This window comes from Hemitrygon akajei, chromosome 4 (assembly GCF_048418815.1).
Source record: "Hemitrygon akajei chromosome 4, sHemAka1.3, whole genome shotgun sequence".
NCBI classification, from domain to species: domain Eukaryota; kingdom Metazoa; phylum Chordata; class Chondrichthyes; order Myliobatiformes; family Dasyatidae; genus Hemitrygon; species Hemitrygon akajei.
The window spans coordinates 159,615,515-159,643,084 of record NC_133127.1 but is presented as its reverse complement, the minus strand read 5'-3'; the positions used below and the strand labels follow the sequence as shown (position 1 = coordinate 159,643,084).

General features: G+C 39.0%; 1 protein-coding gene across 10 annotated transcripts in view; it reads left to right on the top strand.

Annotated features, from left to right (window-relative positions):
* Positions 1-27,570, top strand: part of atp8a2 (ATPase phospholipid transporting 8A2) — a 461,717-nt gene that overhangs the window by 181,976 nt on the left and 252,171 nt on the right. For all 10 annotated transcript variants that reach the window (XM_073043757.1, XM_073043755.1, XM_073043759.1 and 7 more), the window contains 11 exons: positions 252-379; positions 719-796; positions 5,126-5,214; positions 5,902-5,946; positions 10,441-10,513; positions 13,871-13,976; positions 18,639-18,721; positions 19,683-19,732; positions 20,441-20,510; positions 24,950-25,034; positions 27,294-27,433. In XM_073043757.1, the coding sequence (XP_072899858.1) occupies positions 252-379; positions 719-796; positions 5,126-5,214; positions 5,902-5,946; positions 10,441-10,513; positions 13,871-13,976; positions 18,639-18,721; positions 19,683-19,732; positions 20,441-20,510; positions 24,950-25,034; positions 27,294-27,433 (947 nt within the window). The remainder of the gene's footprint in view (positions 1-251; positions 380-718; positions 797-5,125; positions 5,215-5,901; positions 5,947-10,440; positions 10,514-13,870; positions 13,977-18,638; positions 18,722-19,682; positions 19,733-20,440; positions 20,511-24,949; positions 25,035-27,293; positions 27,434-27,570) is intronic.

The following is a 27,570-nucleotide window of genomic DNA, read 5'->3' as shown; positions in this document are numbered from 1 at the left end:
AGAACTTGATCAAGATAGTACCCCGAAATAGTTTAATTGAAATTATGCAAACTAACTGCAATATTTTCAGTGGATCACTGAAGAACTAGAGACATAAATCAACATTTGGAAGAAACGAGTTAAATTTGCACTACAGTCCAGAGATATGAATTTAATCTGGAACCCATATTAGTAGGTAATGTAAGTCTTGTTTGTTCTGATCCCCATTGGTAGTGTTGTACTTTTAACTATATCTATCTTTCTTTACATAGGTGGTACCACGCCTAATTTTGGGTACAACCTTCTCACCTTCATCATTCTGTACAACAACCTTATTCCAATCAGTTTGTTGGTAACCTTGGAAGTAGTTAAGTTTACACAAGCTCTTTTCATTAACTGGGTATGTGTTTGCTGTATTGATATACATTGAAATTATGATATTAGCACTCTTACTGAGCTTATTTAAAACATCACAGAATCAAAAAGAATGGACTAGCTAGTGTAAAGTAATTGCATCTGAATTTTTTTCATTGTGCATTTGGATCATTTAACATTTGCCTCTATTTTGCTTGGACTTAAGGGAAATTGTGTAATGTAATGTTTGGTAGTCAGTTGAGAAAATTAAAATGTTTTGGGCATAAAATCAAAATGTTATTTTTTGAGTATTCAGTGCTGAAGGTTCTGTTAAACACAGTGATAGCAACAGATAAAGTTTGTTTCATTTTCTTTGATATTACAGGACATGGATATGTATCTGTCAGAAACAGATACACCAGCAATGGCCAGAACTTCTAATCTGAATGAGGAGCTTGGCCAGGTGGGAAACATCAACACAATTTACAGAATCAGTATTTAGCAACATTATTACTGAATTTCCAAAATTGCTTTGCAAATATTAGAAGTAATTTACTTTGTACTTTTCCATGAAAATGTCAAAGATCTGTTATGATGTCACCAATGTTGTCTCCATAAAATCTCCTGCATTCATTAAAAGGATATGTGAAGCAATATCTACAACCTAACCACCCTAAAATTAAGGCCTTATTTTCATTCACTTTGATGGGCAGGCCATATCATTTGCAAATGCAATCCCAGGTTGCTCAAATGGCACTCGAGCTCTGTTTTGGCATGTGATTATCAAGGTAATAGTAGAACTTCATTTTGATCTTCACAAATGTTCAATCACTGGTTAAAAAGATTAATGAAATCTTTGTGATTTTTTTGGGGGAAAAAATGAAGTAATACAATTTAAAAGCCTACTGAATAATTAGTAAGTTTAATGAAGTTTATGAGCTGAAGGCTAACTGGCTTTAAATGTTGATGCCAAAAGAAACTGTAAACTATAGCATGATTAATGCTGGGTTGTCACTGAAGTAATGGTAATAAATTAAAGCAGGCATATTGTAGGCATCCTGCAGAGGCTAAAGTGAGTTAATCTCATTATCACAACTCATCATTTGTCATTTTGCTGTCTAATTTAGCATCTGAGTCTCAAAAATTTTAAATTCCAGTTTTCTCTATCCAGGTGGTTGTTTTCTAGTTGACAAACGAGAGAAAACCTGCAGATGCTGGAAATCCAAGTAACACACACAAAATGCTAGAGGAACTCAGCAGTCCAGGCAGCATCTATGGAAAAAGGTACAGTCATTGTTTCTGGCCAGGACCCTTCAAAGGGTCTCAGTCTGAAATGTTGACTGTATTTTTTTTCCATGGCCTGGCCTGCTCAGTTCCTCCAGCATTTTGTGTGTGTTGATTTCTAGTTGATGTGGTTTACTGTTTCTTTACTCTCTATGATGCTTCATGGTGACTCAACAAGCAGTTAGTTGGACTTTTGCCACCAGGTTGGAAGGCTTTGGGTTCAACCCCCACTGTTGAGATCTGAACACCCAAAATACTTAAGTAGTGATATACTGTAGGCTGCATAGTCACAGTGTACACTTCAGATCAATTCTTCAACAGTGATCCTCATTCTAATTTTGTATTAACAAGGTCATCTGAATTGTCGTGAATGTGTCTTACACTAAGTTCCTTTCACTGTTATCTTTTTCTTACTGGTCTGCATCTACTACATTTCTGGTTATTCAAAGCTTAATTTTAAAACTTGCACCCTTGTTTTCAAAAGTGTCCATTTTTTATTCCTCAGTTTGTGGTGGAAGTGTGGAATGAGCTGCCAGATGAAGTGGTGAATGTGGGCTCATTTTTGACATTTAAGAAAAACTTGGACAGGTACATGGATGAGAGGGGTTTGGAAGGATATGGCTCAGGTGCAGGTCAGTGGGACTAGGCAGAAAAATGGTTCGGCACAGCCAAGAAAGACCAAAAGGCCTGTTTCTGTGCTGTAATGTTCTATGGTTGTTCTATGGTTCTCTGCAAACCTCTAAACTTTTACAAACTACGGTAATGTTACCTAAATTTAATCACACTACCATTGGCATTATTAGATTTGGCATCCAAAGCCTTGAGCTCCGACCTTCCCAATATTTCACTGAATCTGCTTTCTACATTAAGATGCTTCTCAAAGCCATCTCTATTACCTTGATCATCTGCCATGATATTTCCTTATAATGCTCCACATGTGTTTCGTTTTTCAATATTCCTGTGAAACACCTTAGCATTGTACTGTTAGTGCAACACAACAAATTTCACATCATACAAAGCAGTGATAATAAACCTGATTCTGATTTATGTTGACAACACCACTGTATACCTTTCTAATGTCACTACGTTATCAGGTTATTTGTCTGACATGCATCAGTGGATAACCAATAGCCTTCTTAACCAAACATATCGCTTTGCCCGTTCATTCTTGGACCATTGATTCTCTGCCTTCTCTATGTCTGAAATTGAACTGGGCTGTTCATGATTCTTGTTTCATATGTGACACTAAGATAAAGTAAAGACTATTTATTTGAACCGCCATTAATACCAGGCATCTTCTGTGCATCAATTGTTTTAGCCCCTGATTTTTTGCTGCATTCTTCAGTTTGCCTGTTTCAACATATTGCTCTCCGGCTTCTCTTATTCTGCTTGCACGTCGACCTGAAGTTATCCAAAGCTTTACTGCCCGTGTCCTTTCTCATAGGTGTGATCTGTTTTGTTTCTTGCTCGTGCAGAAATTTTACTTTAAAATTCTCACCCTTTTCAAGCCATGACTGGGTTTCCTTCCTCCTCTGTAATAGCCTTCTTTAATTTTGGTCTCATAGGTATCCCCAGATTTAATGTCTACATCATTGGAAGTTATGCGTTTAAGTACCAAGATCTGATGCTCCGAATTTCAGTGAATAAACCCACCCTCCTTAATCTATTTCTCTTGAAACTTATCAGAATGTATCACATAACCAGGCTTTTGTCATTTACCATAAAAATGCATAATTAGCTTAATGTCAGGTATTTTGTTTTTGGTAATACTTCTGTCTTTCACCCGTGTTAAAAATAAGTGTTCTCGTTGATTTTGCATAATTTGAAAAAGAAAATGAAATGTTGCTGCTTCTAGTCAATTTGGAGAGATTAGAATTTAGCCTGTGATTAAGGATATAGTGGATTCCAGTGAATTGGGATACATCAGGGCCAGCATTTTGCCCAAGCCCAAAGAAGTGGCTGCCCTAGTTAACGGAAGTTTCATGTAAATAGTTAAGAAGGTAGAAAAATGACAAACTAACATTGAACTGAGTAACAAATTACATATTTAAATGAAATTCAGAAAATATTAGAATATTAGATGCTATTATAGTACTATAAAACTGTGTATTAGTTCCTAATAGTTATCAGTGGAGGGTGTATGGGGTGTCCAGGGAGGAACAGTTCCTTTGGTGAAGGGCTTGTCGTATCCAGTCTGAGCAGTTCACTCACCTTTGGTTGCCACTGGACACTCAGCTCTCACCTGTTGCTCCAAATAGCTGTTAGCATGCAAAGGCAGCCAGACCCCGGTACACCACTTTGACAGACAGGATAAACCAGGTAAGTGTAGCCGGCTGGTCTCATACCCCAGTGAGATTCATACATAAACACCCATCCTAACGTGAAGCCAGCTCCAGCAGTCTGGGCGGATAAAATCTACTGTGAGATCCAACAGTTAGGAAGGCAGTTCTGCAATGCTCGCTGGAGAGCGAAGGACATGACAAAGCACAAATAAAGTCACTGCAGCCTAGGAAGACCCGAGGTGTGATGACTGCTCATGCCACTGGATCTGGACTTCCTAGGTCAAGAGGATGGAACTGTCCCAGTGCAGTGGCTTTTCCATTTAAAAAAAACTCTCCTGCACAGGTTTTCTGTCATCGTCGGATACAACGGACAACCACCACCATTGACAGAGGAATTCATCTGGCGTAAATTAACAAAATCAGTGCTGACACCTATTGCAGAAAATGGACTGTTTTCATGCATAATTTTAATGATTGCATCCTCCAAATTTTCATTTTCATTGTAACATTGAAGATGATTGTCGATACTTTCAAATTCATTGTAGTTCTTAATTTGTTGAAGCAGTGAAATCATTTCATTTTCACTCCTGGCCAATTCTAGCATCTCCAAGCCTGAACATTTGAAACTGCAGTGAGCAAAACAGTTCAGAATCATTTTCCTGCTTCTTTCTCACCAACTATCAGTGGCAAAAATCACTGCTTTTTGAAGACAAATATTCACAACTGACGCTATTTAAAAACTGTTTGCTCTAAGCACAGTGTAGTGTCTAATGGCTACACAACTGACCTAGTTGGAAAATGTTTGGCAACAATGTCCTGTCCCAATTAGTGGCATACTGTCCCAAATAAACAAAAGGATTCCCGACTGCTTTCTTGATTAGTTGTTGTTCTTTGGGAGTTGTCCCAAATAAGCAGTTGCACGATTAACTGATGGCCTAATTAACCGGAATCCACTGTATTTGGTGATCAGAATGATGTATATTGTGCATTAAGTCTAACATGATTGGCTCTAATTGCACTTTGATAGAGCAGAATATAATCCTGTTGATCAATCTAGAAGCATTGGTTATCATTATCTAATCATTGATAACTGTAGTTCAGTCTAAAGGGCAAGATCTGCAGGGCTTTAGAATTAATATGCAACTATTTCTCACAACCAAAGGTGAAACGCCTACTTGTGTAATTTTAAATAACTAGATTTAATTGTTTTTAATTTTCTCTTCCAGGTAAAATACTTATTTTCAGATAAAACTGGCACATTAACTTGCAACGTCATGGCATTTAAGAAATGTTCCATTGCTGGAACTGCATATGGGTAAGCACATAACTGAGTAGTCTAGATAGGTGCTTAATTTTAGACTTTGATTTATAATCAATTATTGTGGAAAAAGGAAAGCAATTCCCGGATGTGGAAAAGGAAAGCAATGATAAAGTATGCCATTATGGTTCACAAATTTTTCCACGTCGAAGAAAGGGTTTTTGGAAAATGCCTTGCTCATTTGCTGCCTTACACAATCATTATTACTAGTCACTGATGTCAGTGAAAAAGAAGCACACCCTCCTCAATGCCCACAATGCAACTAACTTCAAAATAACAAAACAATATCGTGATCTGGAAAGTGCTCAATTTAAAATGTATTGTTTGGAGAAATAAGAAAATTTAGTTATGGCATTGGGAAATAATGAAGTATTTTGGAGTTTATACAGGTTGGTAATATTGAAGGTCTGTAGACCATAATGGTATTCCCATCATAATATGAAAATGGGATATTCTTTAATGTGAGAGAAAATACATTAGGGAAAAGTTAGCTCTCTGTCCCTTTTATTTTCTGATTTGTTTAATTGTCTTTATTTTTTGGCAAGCTAAAGATGCTTGGAATCTTTTTGTGAGCGAGAGGCCACTTAATATAATTAATTATTTCCCTTGTGAATGTATTGTAGCTGTTTACTTATGCTTCTGGAGTTTGTATTTTAAATTTAAAATGGGATTCTTTTTACTCAGTCACATTATGGATTCTGATGCAGAACGGTCTTCAGATGACTTGGGGTAAGAGATTTTTGTTTAGTAACCTCTCTGCGAATGTGAGAATTTTATTTCTATGCGTGTATAGTACTTCTCAAATTGTAGCTGTATTTACCACAGTAAAAGGAGTTTTGCTGTACATTCAACCTGCAGAAGTTGAAGATTTTTTGTATGCTGAACACCTATTAATGGCATCATGTTAACTATCGAGCTGTAATGTACAAGTAGGTTATACTTGGAGTAAACCCGAATCCTAATGGAGGATTCACAGAGCTCAATGTTGCTTACTTAGCAATCTGCCTAATCGATAATGGAGCAAAGTAAATAATCAACAAGGGCAATTTGAAATAGTTTTTATGGTATTAAAATCTCTCCCACCACTGCTTTTGGAATTTTCTCCATCCTTTATGTGTGGAGATTATGTTCCTTCCCAGGATCTCCCTCAGACACAGCATTCTCCCCCATCGGGCATCTATTTGCACCAGAAAATTTTGGATCACTATAAGGGTTGACCACTTGCCAAAGCATATTCTAGGAAATTAAATGCCCAGCAGTGTGCTGAGGGACCAGTGATGAGTTTTGTTTGCCAAGATGTGGCTCATTAGATGTCTCATAGATCTTAATAGGTTTTTGACAAACTGGAGGTCTTCATTCTGAGAATGAAGATACCAGCAGTTACATTGATGACTGCAGGCAGAGGCTTCGAAGATCCGGACCATTCTGTAACTTGATGTTCTAGCTTATCTAGCATTCTACTGCAATTGGATTGATAATTTTTTTAGGGTCTTGAAGGTAGTACTGTAAGTTTGGAAATGCATAATTGGTTAGGATGCTGCTCAGCGGTGTAAAAACACTGGCAATTTCCCAACATTGTCAACCATTGTCCAAGTATGTTGTATTTACGAAAATCAGGGTAACTCCAATACTAATTATCTATTACCACTTTCCATCAAAATGATGAAAATTATCATTGACAGTAGTATCATGTAGCACCTACTTCCCAATATTACTTATTGGTGCTCAGTTTGGATTTTATCAGTTCCTCTTGGCTCCAGACCTCTTTTGAAACTCGGTTCAAATATGGATGGAAGTCATGAGTTCCAGAGGTAAGTTGAGAATGACTCAACTGACCCCAGGACAACATTTGAGCATTAAAGCCAGTCAATGAGAATGCGGAGGAGAGGTCGGGTGAATAAATCACTTCACTTGCATGACTAGCACAAAGGGTAATAAACTTTTCAATGAACTCATTAAAGGGAGTGTCAGATTTGGGCTCTGATGAATTTAAAGGAAGAATAGGAAATTGGACCCTACTTCGAATGGAATGCTAGAAACTGGTCCTGCTGAGTTTAAAGGCAGAGGGTAACATATGCTGGTGAGCTAGATGCTGAACCATTGGGATTTATGAACATTGTAGTTCTACTGTATTTTGAAGAATGAAAAATCAAATGCTGGTGTTTGGACAACAATTTTCTATCTCTTAGCTCACAACATACAAGAATTTTGTGAATTATGCAGTCATAAATCATGGATATAGTTGAGCCAATAGACTATCCTTGGGACATTCAATTGTTTATATTTACCTTAATGAAGAGGCAAGTTTCCAAGTTTCCAAAGATATAAAATAGGTGGAAGGGTAGGTAGTGATAATACTATGTTTCTGCAAGAGGATATAGATAGAATCAGAGTCATACAGCATGGAAATAGGTCCTTTGGCCCAGCAAGTTTTGAGACCAACAGCCACCTGGTTAGACTAATCCTACAAGAATCCTATTTATTTTTATTCTTCCTCCATTCTCATCAACTCCCTAATGTGCTCCTCTTTCATCCCCTGCCCCATGTTCTACCACTCAGCTGCATATTCTGGGCAATTTACCTTGGACGTTAACCTACCAACTTGCATCCATTTGGGAGCACCTGGAAGAAGTTCACACAGTCACAGGGAAAATATGCAAAGTCCACACACACAGCACCTGAGATCAGGGTTGAACTTAGATCTCTGGTGCTGTGGGGAGCTGAGCCACTGGGCTACCCCAGATATATCAGAACTAGGATTATTATCACTAACATGTCATGAAACTTGCTGTTTTGTGGCAGCAGTACAATGAAAGACATAATACTGTAAGTTACAATACTAAATAGTGCAAAAGAAAAATAACAAGGAAGTGTTACGAACCATTCAGAAATCTGATGAAGGAGGACAGGGACTGTTCCTAAAGCATTGAGTTATTCAGGTTGCTGCACCTCCTCCCCAATGGTGGTAAAGTGAAGAGGGCATGTCCCTGGTGGTGAAGGTCGTTAATGGATACTGTCTCCTTGAGGCACCGTATCTCGAAGATACCCTCAGCAGTGGGGAGGGTGTGTCTGTGATGGCACTGGCTGAGTCTACAATCCTTTTCACTTTCTTGCAATCCTGCACGTTGGAACCTCTATAACCAGACAATGATGCAACCAGTCAGAGCGCTGTCCATGGTACATCTATAGACATTTGCAAGAAGTTTTGGTGACATCTAGATCTTCTCAGACTCCAAATGAAGTCGAGCCACCGGCATACTGCCATGTGATTACATCAATGTGTTGGCTGCAAGGTAGATCTGCGATGTCATGAAACAGCACACCTTGATGCCTTCCCTATCATTGCAGGAGATTTCACTCAGGCCAGCTTGAAGTCTTTGAGCAATTGCCTCTAACATTTCACCTGTGGAACCTGAGGAGTCAACATACTTGACCACCGTTATACCATCATCAAGAATGCTTACCGTGCTACCCCATGTCTACACTTCAGAAAGTCTGATCATCTAGCTGCACATTTATTCCCAGTGTATAGTTGGAGACTAAAGGCTGCAGCACCAGTGGTGAGGACAAAGAAAGTTTTGTCACGGGAAGCAGAGGAATGGTTACAGGACTGCTTTGTGTTGTTGAATAGGACAATATTCAGGGATTCATCTTTGAATCTGAATGGATACTCCACAATTGTCACTGACTCGGTCAAGACCAGTGTGGATGAGTGTGTGCCTCTGAGAATGTACTGGGCATAACCCAAATCAAAAGCCGTGGAGATTTGTAGTCTGCTGATTGTAGATCAGCAGCATTCAGGACTGTTGATCCAGAACTTTACAAGAAGTCCACCTCTACAGTGGATGCAATCTCACAGGCTCCCTGTGCAACCTTGGGTCATCTGGCAATAGTAATACCTACGCCAAGTTGCTGTTTATTAACTACAGCTCAACGTTCAATACAATCATACCCTCAGTTCTAATCAACAAGTTCCAAAACCTGGGCCTCAGCACCTCCCTCTGAAATTTTAGATCCTTGAGTTCCTCATCAGTGGAGCACGGTCAATACTATCAGAAATAACATCTCCTCCTCACTGACATTCAGCACTGGCACACATCAAGTATGTGTGCTTAGCCCTCTGCTCTACTCTCTCTACACCCACAGCTGTGTGGCTAGGAATAACTCAAAGTCTTCTATAAATTTGCCAATGACACAACTATTGTTGGCAGAATTTCAGATGGTGATGAGGCATACAGGGTTGACATAGATCAGCTGGTTGAGTGGTGCAGCAACAACAAACTTGCACTCAACGTCAGTAAGGTCAAGGAATAGATTGTTGATGTGAGGGAACACGCACCAGTCCTCATCGAGGGATCAGCAGTGGAAAGGGTGAACAGTTTCATGTTCCTAGAGGTCAAGATCTCTGAAGATCTGTTCTGGGCCCAACATGTTGATACAATTACAAAGAAAGCACAGCAGTGACTATATTGCATTAAGAGTTTAAGGAGGCTTAAGCTATCAAAGATGCTAGCAAATTTCTACAGCCAACTCCATCATAACCACTAGCCTGCCCAGAATTGAAGACCCCTTCAACAGCGATGCCTGAAAAAAGTGGAATCCATCATTAAGGACTCTTATCATCTAGAACTTGCCCTCTTCTCATTGCTACCATCAAAGAGGAGGTATAGGAGCCTGAAGAGACACTCAACAGCTTCTTCACCTGCACCATCAGATTTTTGAATGGACAATTAACCCACATTCACTATCTCACTATTTCTTGTATGTTCTGTTTTTGCACTAGTTGTTTAACTTAATTTTATATTTCTTGTTGTCATGTAAAGATTTTTATTATTATTACATGTTTAAAAAGTACTGCTGCTGCAAAACAAGAAGTTTCAGGACATATGCCAGTGATGTTAATTCTGAATCTGATTCTTTCATTTGGTTTTGTTAATTGATCGAGCATCCAGTGAGGCAACTAGCTACAATCTATTTGAAGATAATTAATAATGTGCAGCAAATACTGATTTCGATGATGCCCAAGTTTTGAATGATGCAGGTATTGTGGACTAAGGTGGTAAAAGATCAAAAGTTATTTCCATGACAGGCAAACTTGAGCTTTTAATATTCATTATGGTAATAGAGTTAGATTGGAGGAAGAATGAAATGGAGGGAACAATATTAAATTTTGTAAGTAAGAAAAATATTTTAAATTATATTTTCCATATTTTTGATTTGCAGACACATGCTTACGTCCAAGGAAACAGCTGAATTTGATGATCCAACATTAATAGATAACATCGTTAATGGGCATGTGAGTTTTTGTTATTCTATGTCTTGAGGTGTATTTATGCAATAATTTAATCTGATCCCGAGAAGCCTTCTCAAGTATTTGCTCTAAAATGAATAATGTAAAACTGCACTATGGGTTGGTATGTTAATAATAAAAGTGGGATATAGTGATTAAATAATTGGATTTTACAAAATAGCATGTTAAGATCAGAGAGTTCTCTGGGCTCAGCCATTTGATCACTCCTGAATTATTGGTATTTGAGTACTTTGATTAACATTTGCAGATCCCTTTGGTGTTGAAGGGAAATTATCTTCTTGGGACAGTTTGTATTTAATGTTACTCTACATTTTATGTTGAATATACTTAATATTTTCAAATAACTTGACTTTATTTTGAAAATTTATCATTAAGTACTTTTCATTTAGTATTAGTAGAACAGGGATTATGAGGCCATTTGTCTTGGGTACTAAAGTATTTCCTCTGAGGTGATGTGGAAAAATTCTATGTTCAATAATAATTTTGATTGGTGTCCAGAACTTATTACACAAATACCCTGCACTTGCAAAGTGGGTTGAAATATGGTAGTGTTCCATTGCCGCACTAAATTAGGTAAAAGTTTATAGCTGTGTCATGAAATTGCCCGACTGCAGAAATGGAATCAGATTTATTATCACTGATTTTAATGCGGGGAGTTTATTGTTTGTGGCAGCAGTACAGTACAAAGGCGTAAGATTACTATAAAGTACAAAAATAAATAGTACAAAATAAAAGAATAACAAGCTAGTGTTCATGGATCATTCAGAAGCTCAATGGCAGCGAGGAAGAAGCTGTCTCTGAACCATTGGATGTGTCTTCAGCCCCTTATCAACTCCTTCATGGAAGTAATGAGAAGGGGGTGTGTACCAGGTGGTTGGTGGTCCTTAATGATGGATGCCATCTTCTTGAAGCACTTCTCAAAGATGTCCTTAATCTTGGTAAGGGTTGTGCCTGTGACAGAGCTGGCAGAGTCTACAACTCTGCAGAATCTTGTGATGGAGCCAGTCAGAGTACTCTTCACTATACATCAGTAGAAACTTGTAAGTGTATTTAATGAGCTACTGATCTCCTCAAAATATGCTTGATTTCTTGGATAGAGCCTGGGCCTGCTTGATGGTTCACTTCATATTGCTCTGATAGTGCTATGTTTGAAGATCTTTGAGTTAATCTTTTTCCTGTCAACACCACATTAGTAATCCAACTTGCATGGACTTGATAAAAAGTTGCACACACCTAATGTGTTCTAAAATCTATACCTTGTTCAGTGTGATCATAAGTGAGAAATACATTACATTTATTACAGTCAGGTTCTCAAGGATAGGTTCTTACTTTCTCTTGAACATTCCTGTTTGTGTTTTATTCTCTAGCTGAAAAACGTACACCACCAAATATTGCACCATTTAATGCATGGTAAGAAAGTTCAGACAAAGGCAAAAAGCTTTTTCAGGAATGGGACAGTGAGTTTAGTAACATGATGTCAAGACACCAACCTTTCCCTCAGTATCAGCAAAATGAAAGAACTCAGAAAGGAAGATGGTTCACATGCTCCAGTCTTCTGGGGTTGAGAAAGAATACTCTGAACATCACCAATACCCTGTCCTGGTCCGACCACATACATGCCATGGCCAAGAAAGCTCACCAAAACCTCCAAATCCTCTAGAAGACTGAAGAAATTTAGTGTATATCCCTGTTGACCATTAAACAATTTTTATTAATGAAGTATAGAAAGCATCCTATCCGGATGCATCACATGCTGGTATGGTAAATGCTCTGTCTGTGACACAGCCTAACACATTCTGGAAACTAGCCTCACCTCTTTGGACTCTGTCTATACTTCCTGCTGCCTCAGTAAAACAGCAGTATAATCAAATACCCCTCCCACCCCACTCATTCTCACTTCCTTTTTCTTTTTGGTAGAAGATACAAAAGGCTGAAAGCACGCACCACCAGGCTCATGGACAGCTTGTACCCTCTGCTGTAATATTCTTGAGTGGTTCCCTAGTATAATAAGATAAACTCAACCTCACAATCTATGTTGTTATGATTTTGCACTTTATTGCCTATCTGGACTACACTTGCTCTGTAGCTGTTGCATTTTATTCTGAATCCTGTTATTGTTATACCTTGTACTGTCTTAATTCAATGTGCGAAAATCTGATCCATGTGAACTATATGCAAGAGAAGCTTTTCACTATACCTTGTACATGTGGCAATAATAAACCAATTCCATTTTCATTTCTATACTGTGCTGTTTAGTTATATAGAACCAAGCAGTTAATATCCATTGCCTGCGTTGATGGCCAAATGTGAATCTATTTCAATAGTTTGCACTTCTGCATTGCACTCTGTCTTTGTAATCCTCAGATCCTCTATTCACATGGTTAAGGTCGAACTCCATAACGTTTTCCCTAACGCATAGTAGGACTCCCATAATCTGCTGTCTAACTATTTAGAAATCTTAATAGTTCGGGATCTAGTCCAGCAGGAGATGTTTTCCACAGACCTGTCCTGCTCACTGTGCCTTTTCTCCCTTGCCCCGTTTAAGCTTTCCAGGTTTGTTGGAAAATTTATTATAATATTGAATAATATATCAAAGTGAATTAAAATTTGTGATAGCATATTAATATGAATTTCATCCAATAGTCTAGTAAAGTTGCAGGTCCAGTATGGCCAAAGTCCCCAGCATGCCAGATTATTGGAATTTTATAACATACTTACCCATGAGTTGAAGAATCAATTGTTATCTCTATAAACTTGATTGGCTGGCTACAGACCACTTATCACATGGCTCCCTGCAGTGTACTTTACTGATAGAGACAGCTGCAGCTTGTGATTTCACAATCTAACAGTGATCATAACTCTCAATCAATTGAATAGAAATGCTTTATTAGTTAACCTTTATTTGACATTTGTGTTTATTAGTGCTTGTTAATGTCTTCAGAACATTATAGAACACATTCATGTTGATTGGAGAATGTAATACTATTCACTATTTTCTTCTAGCTGAAAGGCAATCTGAGCACCTATCACTGAAAGATAATGAGACCCTAGTGTATTTCTGATAAAGACAATCATCACACTTCATCTCATTATTGCTAGCAGGGAGAAGGTACAGGAGCCTAAAGATGTTCCCTCAACATTTTAGGAACAGTTTTTTTCCCCTTCAGCCATCAGATTTTGTGAACATGGACATGGCCCGTACTGTACTGCTACCACAAAACAACACATTTCACTGTTTGTGTCAGTGATATTAAACCTGATTATGTTTCTATTACCTTATTTGTAAAGTACTTAATATCTGTTACCATTACCACCTTATTTCCACACTGTGCTTCTTTTCAGCCAACTGCCAATGAAATCCAGGAATTTCTCATTATGATGGCAATTTGCCATACAGTTGTTCCTGAAACGGATGGCAATGATGTTAAGTACCAGGGCTCATCACCAGGTAAGATAACTTCAAAACAATTGTAGAATTGGGATTAAGCTCATATATACATTTCTTAAGCACCAGATTCTTTTCTCACAGACATAAGATCTGTCATTTGGACTGAACTTGGATTTGGAGTATTTGATTCTTATTGGGCAAGAATTGCTGAGAAACAAGCAACCATTATCACATCAGCTGCAGAAAACAGTCTTTACATTTGTGCATTCATTGATTATTAGATTCATCTTAAATCCTGATATATTGGTTGCATATATAATTTATAACATTTGAGATCATTTTCATGTGTAAAAAGCCTGTTGAAACCATCAATTCAGTTGAATGTAATGTTTGCCTGGATCTTATGTATAAACTTAAATATTTGGTGATATATTTTCCAGGTAAGTAGATCTGTTCAAATTGCAAATTAAAAAGAGGATGGGCTCAAAGGATTGCTATTTCTCAGTAATTTGTTGCTCTGACAAATCTTTGTCAGTTGATTGTGAGGCATAATATCCAAGTTGAGAATACTGATGTTTATCATTCATTTGGGCACCAGTGCAAACACAACAGTGGCTGAATATTGATGCCTATATAGAAAAAGCCATTGACATAAGTTGTATCTATTTTAATTTAATTCTCCATCATTGGTTACTACATTACAGACCATGTGTGCTCATGGTAAAGCATCCACCTTTGAAATTTGTATTAATTGATAGGTTGTGTGGTTGGGGTGAGGGGGGCTGTTATCATCATCAATCCTGGCCTCCAGTGTTGAGTTTGCACATTATCCCTGTGACTCAGGTGCTCTGGTTTCTTCCTGTATCCTGATGATGTACTAGTTAGTAGGTTAATTGGCTGATGTAAATTACTCTCTATGTGCATGGCCAAATAATCAGGACTATGAAAAAGAATAAGCTACAGGAACATAAGTGGAGATGGGAGGAGAATGGGATTAATGGACTGCTCTAAGAACCGTTGTAGACTGATTAGTTGAATGGCCTCATATCTCGTAAGGAAATAAAAATGGAATAAATAAAATAAAAAATTAATGTGTAATTACATTGTGTGATGTTTGGCTGGTTCTTTTAAGAGCTTGTCCTGCTTGCAGGAGAATTGGATGTGGACTAAAACAATCCAAAGTTAAGGTGAAAAGAATGGAAAATAAAATACTTAGTGGAAACATGGAGAACTCTAACAAAAACTTGCAATTGAAATATTATGTCATTAGGGCTGGAGGGTCTCCAGCTAATGCTGCAGCAAGGAAGGATGGTCAGGAAATGATCAGTGAATTTTGTAGGCTGGACCAGAATCTTGCAATAGGAATAGGAAAATAGTATATGATACATTACAAAGCTATGTAGTTTTGAAGGAGTATCAAAAAATATTATGGGCAGCAGAAGTTTGGGTTTGGCTAGGTGATGTACCATCAATAACTCTCTCTGAGACGTGAAGGTGAGATATCAGCTTTTATTGACTGGAAGAAAGAACAAGCAGTAGTTGACCACCATACTACATCCTGGAGACTGAGGGCCGGGCTCAGGCCTCAATCGCCTTTATACCGGGGTCTGTGGGAGGAGCCACGGTCAGTGGGAGGGGCCACAGGAGCAGTCAGCAGGGGGCATGTCCAGACAGGTATATGTAGTTCACCACACTAGGTAATGAAGAATGGATTATAATCATCACACCAGAGGAAGAAAGAACTGCATTTTGTAGAGACTCCTCTGATCAGAGCTTGCCCAAAACTTGATGGTAAGTATTTCCACATTGAATTGATCCTCTCTGAAAATTAACAAAGTGTTTCCATTATTTTTCATGTGTCTGCCACAAGTGATTTCTATGCAAATCAGACTTAGGATGATATGATTCCCCATGCAATGCTTCTGTTCTGCTTTTGCCACATTGCAGGTAAAATTAAAACTTGGGTGCAATCATAATGCAATGGTGCTAGTTCCTTCTGACTTGTTTGGCTTTGCTATCACAGCAGCTCCATAGGAGTCGTCGTGTCTCCTTGCTATTTGCCAATACTTTCTAGGCCTTCTCAAAGAGCTGTAAGTGGAAGAAGCATGTAGGGAACAGATGCACTGTGGCCAGAGAATGGAAGTAAGTTTTAATTCTTCCTCCCTACTCTTCACCTTCCATCTGTCTGAATCCTTGGGGCCCACTGAGTGTTATCCTGGGAGCAAAGACCACATCAGGCCTGGTTCAGTGTTAGTGCTCGCCACCCTGTTTGCAATACAACCCAGTCCGGCCTTGCAGGGCCACCTTACCTGATAGATTTTGCCATGGCTGCCAACTTTCTCTTATATAGATTGACTCTTATTGCTAATCTTCATCTACCTAAATTTCTCAGATACTAATGATGTTTTCAGCAGCAATACCTGGTCAGAATGATTGGAAGTGCTGCTATGATTATGATGTTTCTTAGAGTACACTAAAATTTCTAGGTTTATACGCATGGAACCATGGGATTGAGTTTAAGAGCCGAGAGGTAATGTTGCAGCTATATAGGACCCTGGTCAGACCCCACTTGGAGTACTGTGCTCAGTTCTGGTCGCCCCTCGACAGGAAGGATGTGGAAACTATCTAAAGGGTGCAGAGGAGATTTACAAGGATGTTGTCTGGAATGGGGAGTATGCCTTTTGAGAATAGGTTGAGTGAACTTGACCTTTTCTCCTTGGAGCGACAGAGGATGAGAGGTGACCTGATAGAGGTGTATAAGATGATGAACGGCATTGATCACGTGGATAGACAGGCTTTTTCTCAGGGCTGAAATTGCTAACACAAGCGGGCACAGTTTTAAGGTGCTTGGAAGTAGGTACAGAGGAGATGTCGGGTAAAATCTTTACACAGAGAGTGGTAAGTGTGTGGAATGGGCTGATGGTGGTGGAGGCGGATACAATAGGATCGTTTAGGAGACTCCTGGATAGAGAAGGCTATGGGTAACCCTAAGTAATTACTAAAGTAAGTACATGTTCAGCACAGCATTGTGGGCCGAAGGGCCTGTATTGAGCTGTTGGTTTTCTATGTTTCTAATATTGGAATTGTTTGGCACCCAAAAAGGCCCTTTGGCCCACAATATCTGTGCTGACCATGATGCCAGTCCAGCAAATCCCGTCTGCCTGCACATGGCCTATATCCCTTTATTCCCTGACCATGTGCCTGTCTAAATGCCTCTTAACAGTTGCTATTGTATCCACTACCTTTCTCAGTGCATTACAGGCGCCTACCACTCTATGAAATAAAGAAATAGAGATTAACAATAACTTGATTCGTAAATCACCTTTAAACTTTCTCCCTCTCACCTTAAAGCTATGCTCTCCAATATTTGACATTCCATGTTGGGGGCGGGGGGAAACTGTTCTGATTTTCTACCTATCTACACCCTCCCACCCCCATAATTTTATATATTTCTGTAATTTTGTCCCTCAGTTTCCAATGCTCAGAAAAAAACAGTCCAGGTTTGCTCAACCTCTGCTTATTATTGCTCTCAAAACCGTACAACATTTTGGTAAACTTCTTTCACACCCACTCTAAAGCTTTTACATCCCTCTTGTAAATTGACAACCAGAACTGCACATAGTTTTTCAAATGTGGGCTGACTGTTGCATCATATAACTGCAAAGTTACTTCCTGACGTTTAGACTCAACACTGACTGTGTGGCTTCCTTATCACCTTATCTACTTGTGTGTTACCGCTTTCAGAGAGCCATGGATTTACACCCAAGATCCCTCTGTATGTTATTGCTCCTTAGCGTCCTTCCATTTATTCTATACTTTCCTTTTGCAATTGACCTCCCAAAGTAAAACACCTCACACTTGTCTGGGTTAAACTCTGGTATTGTACATGAACAGTAGTATATTGCTGTGATGCAGGCAAAAAGGGGCAGCCAGCTGGTGTATAGCAAACTGGAATGATCAGACAAACTTAGTTTTGTGCTGATAGTGAGATAAATATCCATCAAGACTTCAGGAAATCTCTCTAGCTCTCTTTATATTTACCTGAAAGAGAACTAAGATAGTATGTCAAGTTATCTTCAAATCAAGGAATCCACAGAAGTTTCATCTTGGATTGTGCTTCAAGAACAGATCTGTAAAATGCTACCTTTTGTGTGGATGTCAGAATGCCATAAGAGGCAAGGCAGACACTAATGAGGATTAAAGTGAGGATATGGGTGAATTTGAAGTTGGGACTGAGGCAGGGTATGTTTCACAGATGGAGGTCATGTGTCTGCTGATATCTGGAGGCAAATAGGGAAAGGATCTTGCCCATGATCTCTGTTATCCACAGAAACACTTTTTGTCCCTTCTCAATCCCAGGGATGTCCACCAGAAATTGTCAAGCCTAGGAATGAATCTGTTACGGCCAGAAAAGACAGAGGTGTATCATGTGGAGTTGCTGGGTAAGCAAGTCCTCACAAGCTCCAGAGGACTATCTCATGAAACAAAAGGCTGTATGTTTTGGAACTTTATTCTAATTCTGCCTGTAATGTTCTGAAAGCAGAAGGAGTATTGCATGGGAAATGACGTCAACCCAAATATGTCTTGTTCAGGATCTGCATCCATTTGACAAAGGTACATTGCAGCTAGCAGTGACCGGTCACTAGATTGTGTTTTTTATTACATGAGGTAGTGGTCCTCCTATTTATTTGTGTAGTTGCTGACTGATGTAACTTTGTGCAGATGAAAATTCGTTGGTAAAAGCGGCAAAGAAGCTTGGATTTGTTTTCACTGCAAGAACGCCAGATTCTGTCGTTGTAGATGTTGTGAGTAAACCTGTTTATCTTTACTTTTGGAGGTTGTGTAAAAGAGGAGGGTAGGGTAGTTGAAGGATAGAGGTAGTTTGATGGAACCATACCAGCAATAGTTCGGTTTGATGCTGGTTGGACTTGTCTACATTTATGTGCCTCTTAATTATTTTGGGGGGCATTTTATTTTGGACATTGAAATGTTAATTGTGGAAAATCTTGATGACAATACTCAGTGGCCCTCAAAGGAACTCCATGTGTTCAATCATTTTAAATGTAAGAAGTCTTGCATATGTGCAGAGCTGCAGTGTGACGCTAAACTTTATGACAGATGCTGTCACATTTTTCACAATGTTGCTGGACCCAACGTGCAGTCAACAGCAAAGCCCAGTCTTGGTGGAATTCCTCAGCATTATGCTGTTATGGAGAAGTGGCTCCACTCTCTGAGGCCACCTTACTAATGCCCCAGTGTAGATGAATGTGTGCAGTCACGAAGATTAGGCAGTGATTCCAGGTAACCTCCATTTTAAATATACCCAATGACTCGGCCTGCGCAGCTGCCTGTGGCAATGAATTCCACCGATTCAGCTCCCTCTGGCTGATGGGACTAGGTACATGGAGGGTGGGTGTATGGGGGCCTGTGTCCGGGTACAGATCGATGGGACTAGGTACATGGATGGGGGGTGTATGGGGGTCTGTATCTGGGTACAGATCGATGGGACTAGGTACATGGATGGGGGATATGGGGATCTGTGTCCGGGTACAGATCGATGGGACTATGTACATGGATGGGGGATATGTTCAGAATTTGCTTTTTTTTCCCAAAAATATACTTTCTAGAACTATCCATGGAAAATGTTATTTTGTTTTGAAAATTCCTATTTTGAGTCTGCATTATTTGCAGAGGGAAGTCAATGTAATGCATAAGTGCATGAGAGATAATCCAGATAAAATGATTGTTTTATTTCTTATTTGCCAGATGGGAAAAGAGCAGATATATGAGCTTTTGAATGTTCTGGAATTTTCCAGGTACTACTTCCATCATTTCATTCATTAAAAGGTCCAGTCACAAAGCAAAAAAAAATCATATGTGCCTTATGTCCTCTCTATTGCTTCTTTCCTATCCCACCTCCCTACCACTCTCTGTGCCCCCCCTCACCAGCATAATCCCCATTCTCTACCACCACCCTCTTCCCTCTTGTGTCCCTCCTTTCATACCTCAACTCTTCATCCTCCTGCTCTTTCCCTATTGCAGCTTGCCATCAGTCCTGTTGCATTCCTCCCTCCCTCTTCACATTCTCAGCCAGCCGCTCCTCTTGTTCTCCCTTTCCTGTCCTCCCCCACCCCACCTATCCTCTGTTCAAAATTATGATAGAGTATGTGACTTGTATCAGTAAAATTGTGCAGAGTTGAGGAAAATGTTCATTTTGTGTTCTGTTTAATTTTTTTTAAGGAAGTATTGGTTTGTTAAAGATGGTTTTAAAACTGCAGATAGGTTTAATATGGTCCAGTTAATTGATTTAGATGCTTGAGTACAGATAACACCAGCTTGCTCAGAGTAAGCTCTGGTTGATGATGCGTAGTGTGAAAATAAATAATTCCCTAAAAGCACTTTAACTTTGAAGTAGTAATCCACAGCAACTAGGTACATTAATATAACAATAAAATGACATAGCTCAGCTGTTGTAATTTTTTATTATTCATAATCTTGTTGTGAATTTCCTTTCTGTCCAATAGCAGCAGGAAGCGAATGTCAGTGATTGTTAGGATACCATCAGGGAAGATCCGACTATACTGTAAAGGAGCAGTGAGTATCTACATAATGTTTTCACTCATGCACCAAATGGCACAAAATTTGAGTACACATATTTAGAAGTTAGTTTGTTTCAAAATATTTGATGTACAATGATTTTAAGGGATTTGTGGCCAATTCAAATGCAGGACCTGAAGCCCATTTTATCAATGTTTTATGCGGATCCATTTGTATTCTAGATTTAATTGCGGTTTATGTTCAATGTAATGAACTAATCTGAAATATCAATCACTGCTTTGTAAGTAAATCCACTAAAGTTCAAAATGATCCTAGAAACTTGCTTATCTATTTTATTATTTTGTGTATATTTTTAAAAAAGCAAGCCATCTCTGTTACTATTCATGCTGCCCTGCTCTGAATGTAAACAGGTGGGAGATGGAGAAGTTATGGTGTAATGTATAGTTATGTATAATTCTGCCCACCATACTATAGAAGGCGTACAATTATACTGGAGAGGCTGAGAATATTTAATGTCTGTAATGGAGCATTTCAATTATGAAGCAAGACAGACTGCACTTGGAGTATTGTGAGCAGTTTTGGACCTCTAATCCAAGAAAAGATGTGCTGACGTTGGAGGGAGTCCAGAGGAGGTTCATGAGACTGATTTTGGGAATAAAAGGGTTAATGTATGAGGAGCGTTTGATGACCATGGGTCTGTACCTACTGGAGTTTAGAAGAACGAAGGGGGAAATCTCTTTGAAATCTATTGAATATTGAAAGACGTAGATAGAGTGGATGTGGAGAGGATGTTTCCTATAATGGAGGAGTCTAGGACCAGAAGGTACAACCTCAGAATAGGGGAATGTCCATTTAGAATGGAGATGAGCAGGAATTTTTTTAGTCAGAGGATGGTGAATCTGTCGAATTTGCTGCCACAGACGGCTGTGGAAGCCAAGACATTGGGTATATTTAAAGTGAAAGCTAATAGGCTCTTGATTTATTTAGAGATAAAGCTTGGAACTGACCCTTCTGGCCCAACAGAACTACACCACCCAGCAACCTACTTTTTTTTAAACCCTAGCCTAATCACAGAACAATAACCAATTAACCAACTATCCAGTACACGTTTGGAATGTGAGAGGAAACCAGGGCACTCGAAGGACACCGACGCACACAAGGGAAAAACCTACAAATGTATTTACAGGGGTCGTCACAATTGAACTCCGAGTCAACTCCCTGAGCTGCGATAGCATCGCACCAACCGCAACGTTACTGTGGCATCTAACGGTAGTAAAGGCATCAAAGGTTGCAGGAAGAAGGCAGAAGAATGGGATTGAGAGGGATAATAGATCAGTGATGACAGAATGGTGAAGCAGACACAGTGGGCTAAATGGCCTAATTCTGCTTCTGTGTTAAATGGAAGTATGCTGGGTTTGTTTTCCTTGAAATAGAGCAGATGGAGGAAGGACCTTAAAGAAATATACAAAATTGTGAGTGGCTTGGCTGGAGTTTTTTTCCCCCATAGCACAGGAATCTAAAACTAGAAGGCAGATGTTTGGCATAAAAAATGAGAGGCCCAAGTTGAGAGAAGAAAGAACATTTACATCCAGAGGAGTGTTAAATCTGAAACATACTGCCGGAAGCAGTTACACTTGCATCATTTAAGGAGTGTAGCCAGTCCCTGGGTTACTGTCCGTAAACTGATGGTTTTTTTCCTATGTGGCAGAAACAAACAATTACAGTGAGAGTTGATTAACATGAACATTTATTTATTGCTTCCCTTCTAATGATACAGAATCAGAATGTCCTACATCTACTGGTTGGTTTTGATAGCCTCACGGTATCAGTAGATGTTACATTGTTTGATTAAATGATTTTACAAATATCAGAGAAAGAGCTTTGCCTTGCCAGTTTCCAAAGCAAATATCTTAAGTGTTCTCCCACTGTGAACTGACAATTACATCCTTAAAACTCAATGTATCTGTTTAATTATTGATAGGAGGTTACTTATTGATAGATTTTTTTTCAAGACTAGCTTTCTGTTGAATTAACTAGCTGCAGCTACTCATAGAACTTAAAAGGTATTCCCCCCCCCCCCCAGAAGTCATCATGTTTTATTGTTTTACAACATTGAATCACAGTGGAATTAATTTGGCTTTTTTGACACTGATCAACAGAAAAAAACACTTTCATGTCAAAGTGAAAATAGATCTCCACAGAAGCCTGGGGTACATCCCGTCCAGTCCCAGTGACTTATCCAACTTGATGTTTTCCAAAAGTTCCAGCACATCCTCTTCCTTAATATCTATGTGCTCAAGTCATCCCTACAATCGCCAAGATCCTTTTTCCATAGTGAATACTGAAGCAAAGTATTCATTAAGTACCTCTGCCATCTCCTCCGGTTCCATACACACTTTTCCATTGTCACACTTGATTGGTCCTATTCTCTCATATCTTATCCTCTTGCTCTTCACATACTTGTAGCATGCCTTGGGGGTTTTCTTAATCCTGTCTGCCAAGGCCTGCTAATTTCATTCTTAAACTCCTTCCTGCTAGCCTTATAATCTCCTAGAATCCTATCATTACCTAGTTTTTTGAACCTTTTGTAAGCTTTTCTTCTTGACTAGATTTACAACAGCCTTTGTACACCATGGTTCCTGTACCCTACCATCCTCTCCCTGTCTCATTGGAATGTATCTACGCAGAACCCTATGCAAATATCCCCTGAACATTTGCCACATTTCTTCTATACATTACCTTAAGAACATCTGTTTCCAATTTATGCTTCCAAGTTCCTGCCTGATAGCCTCATATTTCCCCTTACTCCAATTAAACACTCTGTTCCTATCCCTCTCTATTGCTATGGTAAAGGAGATAAAATTGTGATAACTATCTCCCAAATGCTCTCCCACTGAGAGACCTGACACCTGACCAGGTTCATTTCCCCAATACCAGATCAAGTACAGCCTCTCCTCTTGTAGGCTTATCTACATATTGTGTCAAGATACCTTCTTGAACGCACCTAACAAACTCCACCCCATCTAAACCATTCACTCTAGGGAGATGCCAATCAATATTTGGGAAATTAAAATCTCCCACCACAACAACCCTGTTATTATTACTCTTTTCCAGGATCTGCCTCCCTATCTGCTCCTCAATGTCCCTGTTACTATTGGGTGGTCTGTAAAAAATATCCAGTAGAGTTATTGACCCCTTCCTATTCCTAACTTCCACCCACAGAGACTCCGTAGACAACCCCTCCATGACTTCCTCCTTTTCTGCAGCCGTGACACTATCTCTGATCAACAGTGCCATCCCCCCACCCCTTTTGCCTCTCTCCCTGTCCTTTCTGAAACAGCTAAAGCCTGGCACTTGAAGTAGCCATTCCTGCCCCTGTACCATCCAAGTCTCTGTAATGGCCACAACATCATAGCTCCAAGTGCTGATCCACGCTCTAAGCTCATCCGCTTTATTCATAATACTCCTCTCATTAAAATAGACACATCTCAAACCATCAGTCTGAATACAAGAAAATTTCCAAGTCATTGAATATCCCTTGGAGTGCAGTTAATTCAGTCATCAAGAAATGGAAAGATAGCACAGCTGTAAATCTGCCTAGAGCAGGCTGTCCTCAAAAATTAAGTGACTGTGCAAGAAAGGGACTAGTGAGGGAGGTCACCAAGAGGCCTATGACAACTCCAGAGGAGTTAAAAGCTTCAGTGGCTAAGACTGAGCATGGGTGGCTTAATAGACTGTTTCTATTCTGTCTGACTCCTGAGTCCAAAAATATATTCCAAATATAGACCATTAGACTTAGGAGCAGAATTAGGTCATTTGGCCCTTCGAGTCTGCTCCACCATTCACTCCAACAAATATCACTTCAGACACTAGGAATTTCCATTCAACACAGGTATCCTGAGGCTTTTAGATCCAGAAACTCCTTGTATTTCATCCACGGTTGTAGTGAGATTGATGGTTGGTCCCAATTTGCATTGGAAACAGAATTCATTCAACTTCTGATTTCTTCATTTCAGTTCCTTTCATTTATTTTTATTTATCAAAATAGCATCTAATCAGAAGCAAGATTGAAAGAAATAATTTAGACTAAACTGAGAGCTATATAATGTCTGTTATTTTGTTGAACCTCTGAATATTGGTACCAAAAATGCAGACTTCAATGTCAAAAATTCACAGATGGCCATACAACATGTTCAGAACTTGGAGCTAATGGGTTAATTGTTGTCTGTTGAAAGCTGCACAGAGAAAATACACCTTGCTCTTATATTGGAAATAATGTTTTAATAAAAAAACATTATATTGAACCTTATTTTGAACAGCTTTTTTGATTAATATTCCAATGGTGCAAATCATCAACCTAATAACATAATAGTTCTCAATTAAATTTTAATTTTCAAGGAATATCATCTTACCATAATTTACAATTTGTATGAGGTATTTGAAAAGTGATCTAATAAATTTCTTGCTATTAACAGGACAATGTCATTTTTGAAAGACTTTCTGAATTGTCAAATTTCAAAGTTCAGACATTGAATCATCTTGATCAGTTTGCTGCAGAAGGTGAGGAAAATGAAATAAAATGCACTTTATAATATGGATGATACTTAGATCAAAACTTGCTATGTATAAACTTATAGTAATTTTACTATAGCCAGCAAAACACATGTGCCACAATGTGCATTCCCTTTTACAAAGGCTAAAAAATGCATAGTAGTATCAGTGTATTTAATTTTCAAACTTCAGTGAAATGATATGTTGCTCATTACCATTCTCTGGTGTTTGCCGTAATCTGTGGTGTAAGAGAACATTAATTTGAGCAGATAATCTATTGCACTGCTTAAATAAACTGCCTGCCTCTCACCTTCTCTTCATTTTTTTTTATAGCATATGATTTGTAAGCTCTTGCCCAAGTAATGTGGTGAGCTTTGAGAAACAGTGGAAACAAAGAGGGGAGAGGAATTGCCATATATTTTTCTCCAAGTTTTACCTTTCAAACATACCCTGAGTGGAGAGTGTGAGTGTTAAAGCTGCAATTCAGAAAAAGTAAAGGAACGAAACAAAACTGATTTCTCTCTTCCCCCCCCCCACTCTAGAAGTCAACAATAATTTTCTCTTAATTAATCAGGTCACTATCCAAGTAGAGTCTGTCAATTAGATGCTGATATGCAAAGCTGTGAAACTTTCCTCTTGAAACATTTTCCTCTTTCTCTTTATTTCAGTGTATTCTCTGATATTTACCACAGCCCTCTCAGGGTTCAGATATAAAAGCATAACACTGACACAGCAGCAGGTCATTTTCACCTCCCACACGATTCTACCATTGAAAGAAAATATGGCTGACCATTGTTGGCACTAACCCTATATCTCTTGATGCTCTTAATATCCAAAAACCTACTAACCTCTGTCTTAACTTTACTCAATACTGAACCTCCACAAACATCTTGGATATGAAGTTGTAATCATTCACTGCCCACTGTATTCTTAGTCATACTGAACGGCTAAACACAAATTCAAATCTGTGACCCCTGCTTTTAAACTTCACAGCCAGGGGAAAACATTAATCCTCTATCCATAGTGTCAAGACCTATAAGAATTATGTTTATTTTAATGATCTAGTCAGCTCCATCTTGGTAGTAGCCTATAAAGTACCCAGGATAACTTCAGGGAGCATAGTGTCTCAGAAAGGCAGCATCCATTATTAAGGACCCCCATCTCCCAGGTCATGCCTTGTTTTCACTGTTGCCAGGTAGGAGATACAGAAGCCTGAAGGAACACACTCAGCGATTCAGGGACAGCTTCTTCCCCTCTGCCATCCAATTCTTGAATGGATATTGAATCTTTGGACACTACCTCACTTTTTTTAATATACAGTATTTCTGCTTTTGCATGTTTTTTCATCTATTCAATATACATAATTGATTTACTTGTCTATTATTATTATTATTATTATTTTTTTCTGATTCTGATTCTGAGATTACTTCTCAATTCTGGACTGTATGACCTAAACTGCTTAATGCTTAGCTGCTCCTCATAGGTTAATTAGCCTCCCACCTCCCTGTGCCCTCTTCAAGAAATCAATCCAATGAGCCTTTAGTACAATCCTCATACCACTGTTCTGTCCTTTCTTAGGGAAGCCAAGCCTGTATGTGATTGTTCACTACACTCCCTTGCTCTCTCTCCTGCCCCCCCCCCCCACCCCATGCTCTCACACCCTTAAGTTCTTGTTCATTCACTCCCTTTGAATGAGTGTAAGGAGATTTCTGGTCATGGTTTATGTATTCTGAAGAGAGTATCCATGGAGAGCATTCTGACAGGGGGCATCATTGTCTGGTATGGGGGTGGGGGGTGGTAGTCACAGGACTGAAAGAAGCTGCAGAGGGTTGTAAGTTTAGTTGGCTCCATCTTAGGTACTAGCCTACAAAGTATCCAGGACATCTTTAAGGAGCGGTGCCTCAAAGGCGATGTCCATCATTAAGGACCCCCAGCACCCAGTGCATGCACTTTTCTCATTGTTACCATCAGGTAGGAGATACAGAAGCCTGAAGACACACACTCAGCGATTCAGGAACAGCTTCTTCCCTTCTTGCCATCTGATCCCTATATGGACATTGAACCCATGAACACTACCTCACTTTTTAAATATAATTTCTGTTTTTGCATGATTTTTTAATCTATTCAATATACATATACTATAATTTTTTTCTATATTATGTATTGCATTGAACTGCTGCTGCTAAGTTAGCAAATTTTGCAACATATGCCGGTGATAATAAACCCGATTCTGATTCTTTTGCTGAAGAAATTTTAACTACTTTTCAGGTTTAAGGACGTTGTGTTTTGCATATACTGACTTGGAATTTCATGATTATAAGCAGTGGACGCAAGTTTATCATGAAGCTAGCACATCTCTTCAGAACAGAGCCAGCAAGCTTGAGGAATGCTATGAACTCATTGAAAAGGTGAGAGGTGACTTTTGTTGTATTTGTGCAATTACTCCTATGTTGTAGCAGCAATGGTATTTCCACACAGGGAAGTAGGGATGCCATGAAAGAATTTATCTCAATACTGCCCTGCTCTAATCCCCACAGAGATTCTT